Source organism: Crotalus tigris, unplaced genomic scaffold, assembly GCF_016545835.1.
Source record: "Crotalus tigris isolate CLP2741 ecotype Arizona unplaced genomic scaffold, ASM1654583v1 scf7180000018154.1287802725:315790, whole genome shotgun sequence".
Taxonomy (NCBI): Eukaryota; Metazoa; Chordata; class Lepidosauria; order Squamata; family Viperidae; genus Crotalus; species Crotalus tigris.
This window is the reverse complement of record NW_024096850.1, coordinates 131,607-147,132: the sequence shown is the minus strand read 5'-3', so window position 1 is coordinate 147,132 and position 15,526 is coordinate 131,607. Positions and strand designations below refer to the sequence as shown.

Genomic DNA, 15,526 nt, shown 5'->3' with positions numbered 1-15,526 from the left:
TTATTATTATTATTATTATTATTATTATTATCAATCATCGCACAGTCAGCCAGATGTTCAGACTGGATTTGGCATTTTGTCTACCTATCGAGTCCTTACCCAGGACCGGGGATAGGCAGATGTGGATGTTTGATGGTATTACAGATATCGTCGCAGGATGGAAGCAGTTCCTAGTAAGGCCGCCTTTTGCAATTGACTAATAGCGAATTTGTCAATGCCAATGGTGTTCAAGTGGTGCTCCAATTGTTTTGTGATTGCACCCAAGGAGCCTATTACTATTGGTACTACCCTTGCTTGCTTTTGCCACAGTCTTTCTATTTCTATTTGTAGATCTTTGTATTTTGTTATCTTCTCCAGTTCTTTCTCTTCTATTCTGCTATCTCCAGGCACTGCCACGTCCACTATCCAGACTTTTTTGTCTTTCTTTTCGACAATTGTTAAGTCTGGGGTGTTATGTTGCAGGTGCTTGTCTGTTTGAATTCTGAAGTCCCAGAGCAGTTTAACTTTATCATTTTCTATGACTTTCTCTAGTTTTTGCTTACAGGTATTATTATTATTATTATTATTATTATTATTATTCCCTCTAATTGTTAATTAGGGATCATTCTATCTTGTCAAGGTCACTCTGGAGTCTTCGTTTGAACCCCTCGGCTGAACCTGGACCCCCTTCAAGTCCTGGCAGATGAAATGGGGAAGAATCCCTGCTCCTAAAGGGGCAGATTCTCACTCCATCCAGTCCCTTCCCTTTCAACCACATCCCTGCAGTGTGGGCCTGCTTGGGAGGCAGATAGAAAAGGGGAGGTGGAAGCCCACTCTGTGTTTTTTCCCTGAAGACTCTCCAAACAGAAGTTATTTTCATTAAAAATTTTACTATATACATACACTATTACTAAAACTTGCGTCTGTTTATAACCTTCATCTGCGGTGTCTCATTGGGCAACCATGGAATTAAGGAGAAACTTGAATTAGCTGGTGAACAGCAACGGTGAGAGGGACCTTGGAGTCCTAGTGGATGATCACTTGACCATGATTCAGCAGTGTGCAGCAGCAGCCAACAAAGCTAATACAATCCTGGGTTGTATAAAGAGAGGGATCGAATCAAGATCACACAAAGTACGAGTGCCGCTTTACGAAACCCTAGTAAGGCCACACCTGGAATACTGCAGCCAATTTGGGTCACCCTATTACAAAGAAGATGTTGAGACTTTGGAAAAAAAAGTTCAGAGAAGAGCAACTAAAATGATCCAAGGCCTACAAAGAACGGCTGCAGGACTTGGGTTTGGCTTGTCTAAAGAACAGAAGAAACAGGGGCGACATGATAGCCGTGTTCCAGTAATTGAGGGGCTGCCACCAAGAAGAAGGGATCATGTTGTTCACCAAAGTACTAGAGAGCAGGACAAGAAACGATGGTTGGAAACTGATCAAAGAGAGAAGCCAACCTGGAATTAAGGAGAAACTTCTTGACAGAGAGGACAATTGACCAGTGGAACAGCTTGCCTCCAGAAATCGTGGGCGCTCCATCACTGGAGGTTTTTAAGAAGAGACTAGAGCAGTCACTTGTCTGAGATGGTATAGGTCAGGGGTAGGCAACCTTGGCTCTTTTATGACTCGTGGACTTCAACTCCCATGCTGGCTCAGGAATTCTGGGAGTTGAAGTCCACGAGTGATAAAAGAGCCAAGGTTGCCTACTCTTGGCCTAGAAGCTTCACTTTATTACTTGGCTCTTTTATGACTGGTGGACTTCAACTCCCAGAATTCCTGAGCCAGGCATGCTGAGGGGAAAGGGAGAGGTTTCCAAGCTGAACCAGGCTGGCTCAGGAATTCTGGGAGTTGAAGTCCACGAGTCATAAAAGAGCCAAGGCTGCCTACCCCTGCCCTAGGCCTAGGCCGCTTTATGACTCGTGGACTTCAACTCCCAGAATTCCTGAGCCAGCCATGCTGAGGGGAAAGGGAGAGGTTTCCAAGCTGAGCCAGGCTGGCTCAGGAGTTCTGGGAGTTGAAGTCCACGAGTCATAAAAGAGCCAAGGTTGCCTACCCCTGGCATACATAGGTTCTCCTGATCCAGCAGGGGGCTGGACTAGAAGGCTTCCATGGTCCCTTCCAGTTCTATTCTGATCGATCGCTTATTCCCCACCATCAGAGAGGGCGTCCAGCCTCCAATGACCACCAGATGGTGGCCGCGGCCCACAAGATCCTGGATCCGCCATCCCCGGCCAGCCTGGTAGAACCAAGAATAATCACCCCACGCTGCCTCCCCTAAAGCTGGGCGGGGCAGAGCTGAGCTCCGGGTGGGAAGAGGAGAGGCAAGCTATGGTTTACCGGGCCCGCTTCGTTTCCTTGCTTGGCTGGACCAGCGCAGCTCATTGGGCGGGGCGGGGAGGGGAGGAGAGAGGAGAGGAGGGTGGGCAAGGAGGACCCCGGCTCCCAGGGTGACTTTGGGCCACTCTCCCTCACTCCTCCCGTCCTCCCCTTCCTCTCTCGCTCTTCCTCTCGCTCTCCCTCTTCCTCTCGCTCTTTGTCTCTCTTTCTCCCTTTCTCTTTCCCTCCCTCTCCCTCTCCCTATGTCTGCCTCTCTTTCCCCCTCCTTCTTCCTTCCTTTCTTTCCCTCTCTCTCCCTCCATCCATTTGTCTGCCTCTCTCCCCCTCTCCCTCTTGCTCTATTTCTCTCCCCCCCACGCTCTCTCCCTCTCCCTTTCTCTTTCCCTTCCTCTCCCTCCGTCCCTCTCTCTCTCTCTCTCCCCCTTTCTCTTTACCACCCCCTTCCTCTTTCTCTGTCTGTCACTCCCTCCCTCTCTCTCTCTTGCTCTCTCTCTCTCTCTCTCTCCCTCTCTCTGGCTCTCTTTGTCTCCCTCCCGCATTTGCTCCCTCCCTCTTTCTCTCCCTGTCTGTCTGCCTCTCTCTTTCCCTCCCTCCTTCTCTCTCTCCCTCTCTCCGTCTTGCTCTTTTTCTCTCCCTCCCGCACTCTCTCCCTCTCCCTTTCTCTTTACCGCCCCTTCCCTCTTTCTCTGTCTGTTTGTCACTCTCTCTCCCCCTCTCGCTCTCTCTCTTGCTCTCTCTCCCCCTCTCTCTTCTTCTCTTTGTCTCCTTCCCGCGCTCTCTTCCTCTCCTTATCTGTCTGCCTGTCTCTTTGTCGCTCGCTTTCACGTTTGGGCACCTTCTGAGGCTGCGGGAACCCCGCCCGCCTTTGTCTTGTGACATCAGGGCGTGTAACACAATCCTTGGCTTTGTGAGGCCAGGCTGTCTGCCGGGACAAGCGTTTGTGCGTTAAGGCCTTTGCTTGCAAAGCGTCCTCCGTGCTGAATCCTGTTTCGGCCAGCAGCTTCTTCTGGGGCCACGCAAACCCCCCCCCCCCGCAATAGCGGCTGCTGGGGAGAGTCTGCCAAAGACCCACATATAACCCCCACCCCACTGATCACTAAAACACATGCTGTAGTCCTGACCCCCCTCTACACACACACACACACACACACACACACACACACACACACACACACTAGTGAAGATGGGGCGCTCCCCTGCTGCACCCCAGTTGCCAGCCCCCTCTCCTAAGGGTCAGGTCCAAGGACTGCAGACGCAGGACGTGGGTGCAAGACTGAAACGGGGGGGGGGCTTAGAAGACAGTGCCTCTGAGCAAGAGCAAAGTGCATTTTCTTCCCAGTGGAATCACCTCTCAGGATCAAAGGCAAAGGATTACCTGGGGGGGGTGGCTGGAATATTCCAGCAGCGGATTTTTGAGGGAAATAAAAATCGCCATCACGTATTGGCTTATTACCATCTGATAAAGCAGAAGGGGGGGTCCAATTTCCCCCCAGGAGAAAGTTGTTTGGCAACGCCCCGCCCCCTTTCTCCAGCCCCCCCCTTCCCGCTCCGCTGGACCCACGCCAGGGGGTTTCCTCGCTTGGATGGGACTTTCCATGAATTGCCCAATCACAATTCTGAAACAGGCCTCGTCACTAGTTGCCAGGCAGGGACAGTCTCTTTCTCGTCCGATTCACCACTTAGGCTGCGCGGCTGCCTTGAAAATTTCGCATCTCTGCCGAAGCGATTCTGTCCCCCCCCCACAATACTTTATTAAAGTTTAATATAGCATAAAATACAATAAAAATAAAGATTTAAAAAAGAGGAGGGAAGGATAAAAAAGAAAAGAAAAAAGGCGTTTTTTCCAGTACAGTGAAAATACTTACCTTTGACTTTTGAATTATGTTGTTGTTGTTAATGATTAATATTTATATGTTACTTATATGTGAGTGTGAAGGTTTAGACAGTAGTGGCCAAAATTGTGGAAACCTTTTGGGAAAAGTGTACATTTGAGGTTTGATGGCTAATAACACCACTTTTTTTTGGGGGGGGGGGAAACAGTACCATAAAATTATATATCAATGGAAAGATAATTTAATCAAGAATGTAATGCAACAAAGTTTGTTCAATCACCTCTACTGTATTCTATGAAAAGTTATAGCCAAATAACCAGAAAAAGGAAGCACAATTTGCTTAGGTTGATATCAGGTAGCTTTCCTTCATCTGATTGTAGCCAATGAGTGTGAGTGTTTAGAGAGCCAATCAGGTGTCATCTTGTTTTGGCAATGAGCCAATCAGATCACGGCAGGATTCAGTTATTGATGTCATGTATTGAAGCCGAGAGGAGGACATTGGTCAGTGAGTTATGTGATGGCTATCAAGTCGGTTGGGGTTTTTTGTGTTGTTTCATTTAGTGAGCTTGTAAAACATAATAAAATTAAATTAATGGTGCAAAGAGTTGACTGGTTGCCCAGAAAGCGATGTAAAATAGTATTATTAAGTGAACAAGGCTACAGTTATAAAGAAATTAGAAAAATTGGTGGAAACTTAACCAAAAGTGGCATTTCTACTGTACACTTTTCCCAAAAGGTTTCCACAATTTTGGCCACTACTGTACATATGTTGTATATAGCATGTTTTAAATGTGTGTTATGTATGCGTACACTTTGAGAGCAAGCAACTGAATTTCATTTTTAATCTGTCCTGTTGTGCCCGCAGGAAAAAAATGACAATAAAGTGTTATCTAATCTTATTATTAGTTATTTCTGCAACTAAATAATGATTCAGCCTTCAAACTAAAGTCTAATTTTTTTTCCTATTTCAAACCTAAAAAAAAGAAGTGATTTCCAAGTGGAACCGGGACTGAGTAAAAAATCTTCTCTTTGTTTAAAAAAATTTCTACTGCCGTACCAACCAAAACTATTTTTCCCCATTCATTTTTTTCCCATTGTGACAAATAACATATTTCTTTTTACACTTATTTAATTTTCTGCACTGTCATCTAAGGTTGTTGACTTAAAACAACAACAACAAGAACAACAACAACAAAATAATAATAATAATAATAATAATAATAATAATAATAATAATAATAATAATAATAGAAAATGATAAAGTTAAACTGCTCTGGGACTTCAGAATTCAAACAGACAAGCACCTGCAACATAACACCCCAGACTTAACAATTGTCGATAAGAAAGACAAAAAAGTCTGGATAGTGGATGTGGCAGGGCCTGGAGACAGCAGAATAGACGAGAAAGAACTGGAGAAGATAACAAAATACAAAGACCTACAAATAGAAATAGAAAGACTGTGGCAAAAGCAAGCAAGGGTAGTACCAATAGTAACAGGCTCCTTGGGTGCAATCCCAAAACAACTGGAGCACCACTTGAACATCATTGGCACTGACAAATTCGCTATTAGTCAATTGCAAAAGGTGGCCTTACTAGGAACTGCTTCCATCCTGCGACGATATCTGTAATACCATCAAACATCCACATTTGCCTATCCCAGGTCCTGGATAAGGACTCAATAGGTAGACAAAATGCCAAATCCAGTCTGAACATTTGGCTCATTGTGCAATGATCCATAAGGTTGGAAGGGATCTTGGAGGTCATCTAGTCCAACCCCCTGCTGAGGCAGGAGACCCTCTACCATTTCAGACAAATGGCTGTCCAATCTCTTCTTAAAAACTTCCAGTGTTGGAGCATTCACCCCTTCTAGAGACAGGTTGTTCCACTGGTCAATTGTTCATTTAGTGAACATTCAAAGTAACAACAACACTGAAAAAAGTGACTTATGACCATTTTTCACACTTATGAACATTGCAGCCTTCCCCAATGGTCATGTGATTCACATTCGGGTGCTTGTCCACTGACTCATATTTACGACGGTCGCCGTGTCCTGGGATCACGTGATCCCCTTTTGCAAACTTCTGAGAAACTCAACAGAGGAGCCAGATCCACTTAACGACCATCTGATTAATTTAACAACTTCAGTGATTCACTTAACAAACATGGGAAGAAAGGTCATAAAATGGGGCAAAATTCACCTAATACATTTGGGCTCAGCTGTGGTCGTAAACCAAGGACCACTGTGCAACAGCACGAATCACAAGGTTTTTTCAAAGTCTTTCCCCAACAATCCCCGAAAAGCAAACTTTTACTTCCAATTTGACGTTCCTTTTTCAACATCTGCAGAAGGGATCCTTCGGCCAGTCACGAAATCAACCGCTTTCTGGGTTAGATTTCTGGTAGGTTTTCTCGAACCCTTTCCCCCACCCCATAACCTACAAACCACAATCAACATCGCTTCCTTTTTTTCCAATCGCACAAAAGGGACGACACACAAGTTGAGTAATATCATCTTTATTGGAAAGAAGAAGCAGCCCAAAGCTCGGAAGCGTTCTGATTCTGCAGCGGTTGCAGAGCTGAAGGGGCTGATTTTGCAGGACAAAAGAGGGGTGGGTGGAATTTTGTGGGGGTGGGAGGGTGGGTGCAGAAGGAAGGCACTGTTCAAAAAAAAACCACACACCAAAAAAACCCAAAAACCCTTAATCATTCTACAGGCCGCGGAAGAGAGAGATTGCTTAAATCACTGTCCAGGGTCCTGACAAAGAAGGAAACGGACCTCTGGATTTGGCTACACAAAACAATTTTCACATTCTATTCAAAGGGAGCCAGCAGACTGCAATTGGATCATTGGGGGGGGGGGGTTATGACCTGGGATGGGAGCTATAAAAGTCAATGCAGTCAGAGATTGTTTAAGGGAGGTTTCTGAGATGGGGGGGGGGGACATTGAAGAGAGATGCTAAGGCAGGGGTAGGCAACCTTGGCTCTTTTATGACCTGTGGACTTCAACTCCCAGAATTCCTGAGCCAGCCTGGCCCAGCTTGGAAACCTCTCCCTTTTCCCTCAGCATGGCTGGCTCAGGAATTCTGGGAGTTGAAGTCCACGAGTCATAGAAGAGCCAAGGTTGCCTACCCTTGTGCTAAGGGATCACCTGCCCTTGCCTTCCTCGTGGACAAAGGGGTCCCAAAGAAACCCAGAAGCTGATCAGAAAGGGAGGGGAGAAAATAATACTCAAGAGGTAGGGGGGATGGGCACCACAGAGGGTGCCCCCTTCAGCTAGCCCTGGTTCCTGGGCTTGGACCAGGTGCCCCCTTCAAACTGGCCTTCTCCATCATTGGTGGCAAAGGACCCCCCCGTCCTGTGTTTTCTCTCAATAAAGGAGAATATTTGTTGCTGGAACTTGGTGGTTTTCTTGCAGACGTCTCACGACCCAACTAGGGAACATCATTAGAAGGGAAGGGAGGAGGAGGAGGAAGACTATGGGGTCCTTGATGTTCCCTGAGCTTGGTGGCTTTCTTGCAGACATCTCATTACCCAACTAGGGATCATTATCAGAGCTCAGAGCTTGGGGGGGTTGTTTCCTTGTAGACGTCTCATGACCCAACTAAGTATCATCATCAGTGCTAGGGAAGATGTTACCTAGTTTTGATCACGAAAGGTCTGCAAGAGGACAACCCAACTCAGACAGCACCCTTGCCAGCTTCTCTCCACTCCAAAACCCCCTCCCGACATTTCCCTCCAGTCCCAACGCTTGAAAGACGAGGCGGACCCCTGAGAAGGTTGCATTTCTCGGATCTCCGACAAGGCAAGTGGGGAAGAACATTGGCGGGGGGGGGCAGAGAGCTCCCCCTCCCTCTTCCTAGTTTACTCTGGAGTCGTCACAAGTGTCAGAAAAGAAAAAAGTGTGCAGCACAGGTAGAAATGCAGCTCACGGGAGGGGTGGGGGTGGGGACTGACGCTCGTCCCAATCCTGGTTTACCTGGAAGGAAGGAAAGAAAGAGGGAGGGGTGAGAATCCTGGATGGGGGGCCCCATTGGAGAGAAAGACTCGATGTGCCTGATCTCTGTGGGTCTTCCATGGGGGGAGGGGCTTCCCAGACTCACTCTTTCCTCTTCAGCCCCTCCCCCGTTCCAAGAGGGAGCCTCACCTGGTTGAGGGGCCAAGGGGGCAGAAACCAACCCATCGTGGCTTCCTCTCAGTGAATCATGCAGATGGTTCAACTAAGGTCTACGGCGGTGGGGCGGGGGAGAGGGGGGATCCAAAAATCAAGACGGAGGCCACGATCCTGCAATCAAAGCAGGCCCCTCCCCTTTCTAGTTCCGGTTGCCATCTTGATTGTTTTGATCTGCCGCAGAATCCTTGACTGCGAGGGGGGGGCGGTGTCACTAGATTGGCTCTCTTCAGCGTCTTGGTTTGTTTTTGTTATTTTTAAAAAGAATGGTGGTTTGTTGAAGAAGCAACAGAACCCGCAACCGTTCCGCACATCACACTCCGGATAGGAAGCTCTGCTGGAGCTCCCTCGTGCAAAAACCTCAGAGGGCCACTGGGGGGGGGGCACAGCAGAGACTCCCACTGGCTGCCCCCTAGTGGCTCTCTGGGGTTTTGCAGCCCAATATCTCCCCTGCTTCCTAGCTTTGCCTAACATTGGAGTCCTGATGTGAATCTTCCCCACCCCAACCTGGTGGATTCCCCCCTCCCTTGCCCTCCCCCCCCCCAAAGCAGAACTTGGAGGGTCCGGGAACTTACAGATGCCCTCGGCGGTAGCTGGCTTCTCCCATGTTCCTGCTCTTTATCATCAGGAAGGTGCCAACCACAATGCCCAAAATGCCGATCGCCAGGCCCAGGGCGCACACCACGTTCTCGGTCGTCTCCGAGAGGGGCTCTGGGATATTGGCATCTATGGGGAGGGGAAGGAGAAAAGGACAAGGTGGGGAGACTGCATCCAATCCCCTGTTCCAGAAGGCACGCAGGGATTCCCCGGGAGGTTCCAGAGTGAGGGGCGGAGGGGGAGGGGACAGCCAGAACAAATCAAATTTCAGCAAGTCACAGATGCCTAGAACCGCAAGGCACTTTGGAGGTCATCTAGTCCAAACCCCCCCCCCGCCCGCCCAGAGCAGGAATCTTCAAATTTTCTCAGACAAATGGCTGCCCAGCCCTTTCTTGAAACCCTCCAGTGAAGGAGCCAAACCGGTGCCCCCAGTGTGGCTTCAAGTGGCAGGTAGTTACCCTGCTTCTGTTCTGTTCTGTTCTATCCTCTTCCCTTTCCTTCTATATTCTATTCTGTTCTGTTGTTTTATTATTCTGCATTCTCTTCTATTCTACATTCCGTTCCTCTGTTCTATTCTATTCTATTCTATTCTATTCTATTCTATTCTATTCTATTCTATTCTATTCTATTCTATTCTATTCTACTCTACTCTACTCTACTCTACTCTATTCTACTCTACTCTACTCTACTCTACTGTTCTGTTCTGTTCTGTTCTACTCTACTCTGGTCTATATTCTATTATTCTATTCTATTCTATTCTATTCTATTCTACTCTACTCTACTCTACTCTACTGTTCTGTTCTGTTCTGTTCTACTCTACTCTACTCTGGTCTATATTCTATTATTCTATTCTATTCTATTCTATTCTATTCTATTCTATTCTATTCTATTCTATTCTATTCTACTCTACTCTACTCTACTCTTCTGTTCTGTTCTACTCTACTCTGGTCTATATTCTATTATTCTATTCTATTCTATTCTATTCTATTCTATTCTATTCTATTCTATTCTATTCTACTCTACTCTACTCTACTCTACTGTTCTGTTCTGTTCTGTTCTACTCTACTCTGGTCTATATTCTATTATTCTATTCTATTCTATTCTATTCTATTCTACTCTACTCTACTCTACTGTTCTGTTCTGTTCTACTCTGGTCTATATTCTATTATTCTATTCTATTCTATTCTATTCTACTCTACTCTACTCTACTCTACTGTTCTGTTCTGTTCTACTCTACTCTGGTCTATTCTATTCTATTCTATTCTATTCTATTCTATTCTATTCTATTCTATTCTATTCTATTCTATTCTACTCTACTGTTCTGTTCTGTTCTACTCTACTCTGGTCTATATTCTATTATTCTATTCTATTCTATTCTATTCTATTCTACTCTACTATACTCTACTCTACTGTTCTGTTCTGTTCTACTCTACTCTGGTCTATTCTATTCTATTCTATTCTATTTCTATCTATTCTATGTCTATTCTACTCTACTCTATCTACTCTACTATATTACTCTGGTCTGTATATCTATTTTATTCTATTCTATTTATCTATTCTATTCTATTCTATTCTATTCTATTCTATTCTATTCTATTCTATTCCATTCCATTCCATTCCATTCCATTCCATTCCATTCCATTCCATTCCATTCTCCTCTTCCCTTCCCTTCTATATTCTGTTCTGTTATTCTGCATTCTCTTCTATTCTGCATTCCCTATTCTATTCCACTCCTCTCCTTCTACTCTACTCTACTCTACTCTACTCTACTCTACTCTACTCTACACTACACTACACTCTACTCCTTCTACTCTACACTCCACTCCACTCCAGCCCACCCCACCCCATCCCATTGACAGTTTCAGGAGTGGGATTTTCCAAGGGGACACCCTCCTTTTCCCATTGGCTTAGATATATGGGACCCCCTGACCCAAAAGGCTGCCCTGTGTAAAAAAAGCCAAGGGGGCCTGATTCCCACCCAGTGCTGCTCCCTTCCTTCTTCTGCTTACTCCAAAGCTTTCCCACAGGCTCCTTGAGGCCCCAGTGATCCACCTCACAGATGTAGTTATCGTCCTGGTTTGGGACAAAGGTCAGGTAGGAGAACCGGCGGAAGGCGTGGTTCTTCTTGGGGTAGTAATCCATGGTCTGCACCCCTTCGGTCACCAGATGGCCGTTCTTCAACCAGGTCATGTTCAGCACCGGGGGAGAGAAGTCGTCCGCCATGCAGATGAGTACGTTGGGTTCCCCCAGCTCCACCTCCTGCTCCGGGTAAATCATCATTTTTGGAAGCTCTGCGGGGGGGGGGAGAGAGGAGAGGGGCCTCAGTTGGGGAGGGGGTTTACTTTGGCGTCCTCCACATGCGTGGTTGGCAAGCACGCTCGTGCGCAGCCCCATTTGTGCACCACTCATCCCAGTTCTGGAAGGCTCAAGACTCAGTAACAGGCTGTGGGCCACGGGCCGAGAGTTGGGGACTCCTGCGGTAAGCAGTTAGCAGCAGGAGAGAGAAGGTTGGGGGGTCCCACCTCCAGTTTGGACTGAGGGTTTGGGTCAGAGGGTCCCCACGGGGCATCAGGGATAGCAATGAGATTAATATTTGTTTTTATTTTATTTTGTGTTATTTATTGCTTGTTTGTTATGCCACCCTTCTTCCCCACATGGCATCAGGGATAGCAACAAAATTAATATTTGTTTTTATTTTATTTTGCTTGTTATGCCGCCCTTCCTCCCCACATGGCATCAGAGATAGCAACAAAATTAATATTTGTTTTTATTTTATTTGCTTGTTATGCCGCCCTTCCTCCCCACATGGCATCAGGGATAGCAACAAGATTAATATTTGCTTTTATTTTATTTTATGTTATATCATTTATTGCTTGTTGGTTATGCCACCCTTCTTCCCCACATGGCATCAGGGATAGCAACAGGATTAATATTTGTTTTTATTTTATTTTATTTTATTTTATTGTTTGTTATGCCGCCCTTCTTCCCCACATGGCATCAGGGATAGCAACAGGATTAATATTTGTTTTTATTTTATTTTATTTTATTTTATTTTATTGTTTGTTATGCCGCCCTTCTTCCCCACATGGCATCAGGGATAGCAACAGGATTAATATTTGTTTTTATTTTATTTTATTTTATTTTATTTTATGTATTTATGATGCCACACTTCTTCCCTACAAGCTGACTCTGGACAGCATACAATTTTCTAGAAAAGGGAGGGTACAAAAGATTCTGAGAAAATGCCTCCCAAGCTTGCTGCAGTTTTGTTTGGAAATATCACCCTCTCTCAACCCCCCTCTCCTCCCCCCCCCCCCGCTCGTGAAAGAATAAGCTAGGGGAATTCAAGAAAGGGAGGGGCGAAAAGGAACCAGTCGTCAAATCTAGATCGAGATCATAATCCGGCGTAAAAAGGGCGGAATGCAAATAGTAATTTAAAAAGAGAGAAGGGGAGGAGTGTTGCACATTGAGGGCAAAAGGAAGAGGCTGAATCTCCTCAAACCCCCCCCCCCCACGGAACCCTTGTCAGTTGTGTTCATGGGGAAGCATCTTCCAGGGATTCATCTGGAAGATGAAAAAAAAAAAAAACCCTTCGCAAGTGTCCTCCGAATTTCAAGTGGGCTCATAGAGGTATCTGTGTTCCCATGAGAGAGAGGGGGTAGGGAGAGAGAGGGAGGGAGGGAGGGAGAGAGAGAGGGAGGGAGAGGGGAGAAAGGGGGAGAGGGGGGAGAGAGAGACGGAGGGAGAGGGAGGGAGAGAGAGGGAAGGAGAGCGAGGGAGGGAAGGAAGAAGGGAGGGAGGGAGAGAAAGAGAGAGGGGAGAGAGGGAGGGAGAGAGAGGGGGAAGGAAGAAGAGAGGGAGAGAGAAGGGAAGAGGGAGGGAGGGAGAAAGGGAGGATGGGGGAGGGAGAGAAGTAGGGAGGGAGAGAGAGGAAGAGAGAGGGGAAAGAGGGGGAGAGAGAGGTGGAGGGAGAGAGGGAGGGAGAGAGAGGGAGGAAGAGCAAAGGAAGAAGGGAGGGAGAGAGGGAGGGAGGGAGAGAAAGAGAGAGGGGAGAGAGGGAAGGAAGGAAGAAGGGAGGGAGGGAGAGGGGGAGAGGGAGGGAGGGAGGGTGGGGGAGGGAGAGAAGTAGGGAGGGAGAGAGAGGAAGAGAGGGGAAAGGGGGAGGGAGAGGGGGAGGGAGAGAGAGAAGGAGAGAGAGGGAGGGAAGGAAGAAGGGGAGGAAGAGAGTGGAGAGAGGGAGGAAAGGAGGAAGAAAGAGGAGGGAGGAAAAGAGAGAGAGAGAGAGAGAGAGCAGAAAGAAGGGAGGGAGAGAGGAGGGAAGGAAGGGAAGGAGTGAGGCAGAGAGGGAAGGGGAGAGGGTGGGAAGGACCTCAAAAGAGTCAAGATGGCAGCTAGCCATGCCAAAGAACTGCAAGCCTTCCACGGCTCCATGGCTGCGGCCGCCATCTTGACTTTTCTGACCGCCCCACCCCCCTCCGGGGAGGCCAGGGCGCGGATGGGTGGGGGGAAGGAAGGAAGGAAGAGAGACACGCGCGCCCCCTCTCCCTCCCCACCCGTCCCTCCCTCGGTCCCTCCGTCCCCTGCCGGCTCACGGTTGGCGGCGGGCGTGTAGTTGGAGCGCTTCATCAGGATCTCCAGGTTGGACTGCAGGACGGCGATGTTCCCTTGCGCTCCCTCCGCCTGGAAGCTGGTGAAGCGCCCGAACTCCGGCAGCCGCCAGATGGTCCGCCTCTCCTGCAGGTCCACGTGGAAGATCTCGTCGTCGTCAAACTCGAACATGAACTCGGAGCTGCCGCTGGTGTTGCGGAGGGTCGTCTGAACGAAGGCCACCTGGGACAGGATCTCCTCGCCTGGCTCCGGGCTGTCCTGGGCTGGAAGCGGGAGGAGGGGGGGGAAGGGAAGGGGGGGAGGGAGGGGCCAATCAGGGCCGGGCCGGGACTCTCCAGCCTCTGAGTCCACGGAAAGGGGGCGGCACCTCTTGGCACGCCTCCCCTCTGGGTCACAGTCCCCTCCCCCCCACCGCGACAGCGAGGGGGGGCGGGGAGGGAGAGGAAGCTGCGCGCTCTCCGTTCCCCCACCCATCTCGGTCGAGGGGGGGGCAGAGGGTGGGGCGCCACCCGGAGGACAGCCATCCGTCCGAAAGGGTCTACTACGGTCTCCTGCTTGAGCAGGGGGTTGGACTAGATGACCTCCAGGCTCCCGTCCCACTCTTGTTATTCTAATTGGCGTTCCAGGGCACCCGTGGGGAGAGGATTAACTAGAAATAAAAATAAAGACTTGGGGGGGGGGCAGAAGGGTCTCCCCAGCTCGGGGGCGGGGGGGCCTCCTCCCCCTGTCCGCTCCCTTGTCTTGGGGGGGGGGCAAGCGGACGGGCGTGCGGTGAAAATGTCAGCTTCAGCTCCCCCCCCCAAGGAGGGCGGGGGGGGTCTGCCTTCTCTCTGCGCCCCGACTGGGTCCCGGACGGGCCGTTCTTGCCTGGAGAGGCGGACGACCGGGCCGATCTTGTCAGGCCGCAGGCGGTGGCTGCGTGCGTTCCCACGAAACTGCCGAACTCGGCCGATTTCCGGCTTCGCGGAAAGCCATGAACACGCTGGCTCAGGGCCGGCTTCGCCCGACACCTTTGCCTGGCTCCCCACCCGAGGGCCGCGCCCAGCGGGTTGCTGGCACCCCGGCGCAAGAAGACACGGAAAGCCCCCTTTCTGAGAATAGCCCGTCGTGTGAATGCACCCCGTTGACCTTCCCCACGGATCGGGTCGTCCCCAACTTTTCCAACTCGGACAACGCTGGGGTTTGGGGGGAAAAGTCGGGGGGGGCGGGCAGATATTCACCCCCTCTTCTCTCTGGGGGGGGCAGCCTCAGCTTCTTTTCCCTTCCCCCCACCCCACCCCCCCCGTGGGTGAACCTCTCTTCCCCCTCCCCCCCCGCTCTCCGAGGGACCCCCCAGAGAGGCGCCCCTACCTCTTCCGAGCTCAGCCAGAGCCAGGAGCAGCAGCAGCCACGCCAGCCCCTCCGAGATCCCAGCTCCGTTGCCTTTGCCAGCCATGGCGACACGGTCGTAGTAGCGAGAGGGCGAGAGAGAAAGTAGAAGCTACGCGCCGCCCAAGGGCAATTTAGCTCAGCCGTCGGCTGATAAGTGCGGCCCCGCCCGCGGGGCGACCAATTGGAAAATCGAGCGCCTGTGACGCCGTTGTCGCCAGGTAAAGATCTCCAGCAGGTGGACGGTCCCGTAGATAGAGCGCGCCCGGGCGCTGCAGCCTCCAGTCAGCCTCCCTGCAGTTCCCCCCCCCCCAGGACTCCTTGCCCGGGGTCTTTGGTTCCGGGGGGGGGGTGTCTGCTGGATATCCCCCTCCCCACAAGACGGGCGGAGGTGGGTTCGGCCTTCACCATTCCAAATGGGGCAGAAGGGACGGTGCCCTGCCGGCGTCTCTGATTCATTCATTCAATCAGAATAAAGTTGGAAGGGACCTTCGAGGTCTTCTAGTCGAACCCCCTTGCTCAAGCCATTCCACACAGGTGGCTGTCCGGTCGCTTCTTAAAAGCCTCCAGGGATGGAGCCCCCACCGCTTCTGGTGGCAAGAAGTTCCGCTGGTTAATCGTTCTCACCGTCGGG

The 15,526-nt window shown here is 49.6% G+C and overlaps 1 protein-coding gene across 1 annotated transcript; it reads right to left on the bottom strand.

Moving 5' to 3' along the window:
- Positions 1-6,649: 6,649 nt before the first annotated feature.
- On the bottom strand, positions 6,650-15,033 carry LOC120310233 (H-2 class II histocompatibility antigen, A-R alpha chain-like). The gene is made up of 5 exons (XM_039348432.1): positions 14,875-15,033; positions 13,509-13,787; positions 10,926-11,207; positions 8,895-9,045; positions 6,650-8,127 (listed from the first exon to the last, which is right to left on the bottom strand). The coding sequence occupies exons 1-5, from the start codon at positions 14,957-14,959 to the stop codon at positions 8,124-8,126; spliced, it is 801 nt and encodes a 266-aa protein (XP_039204366.1). The 5' UTR covers positions 14,960-15,033; the 3' UTR covers positions 6,650-8,123.
- Positions 15,034-15,526: the final 493 nt, after the last annotated feature.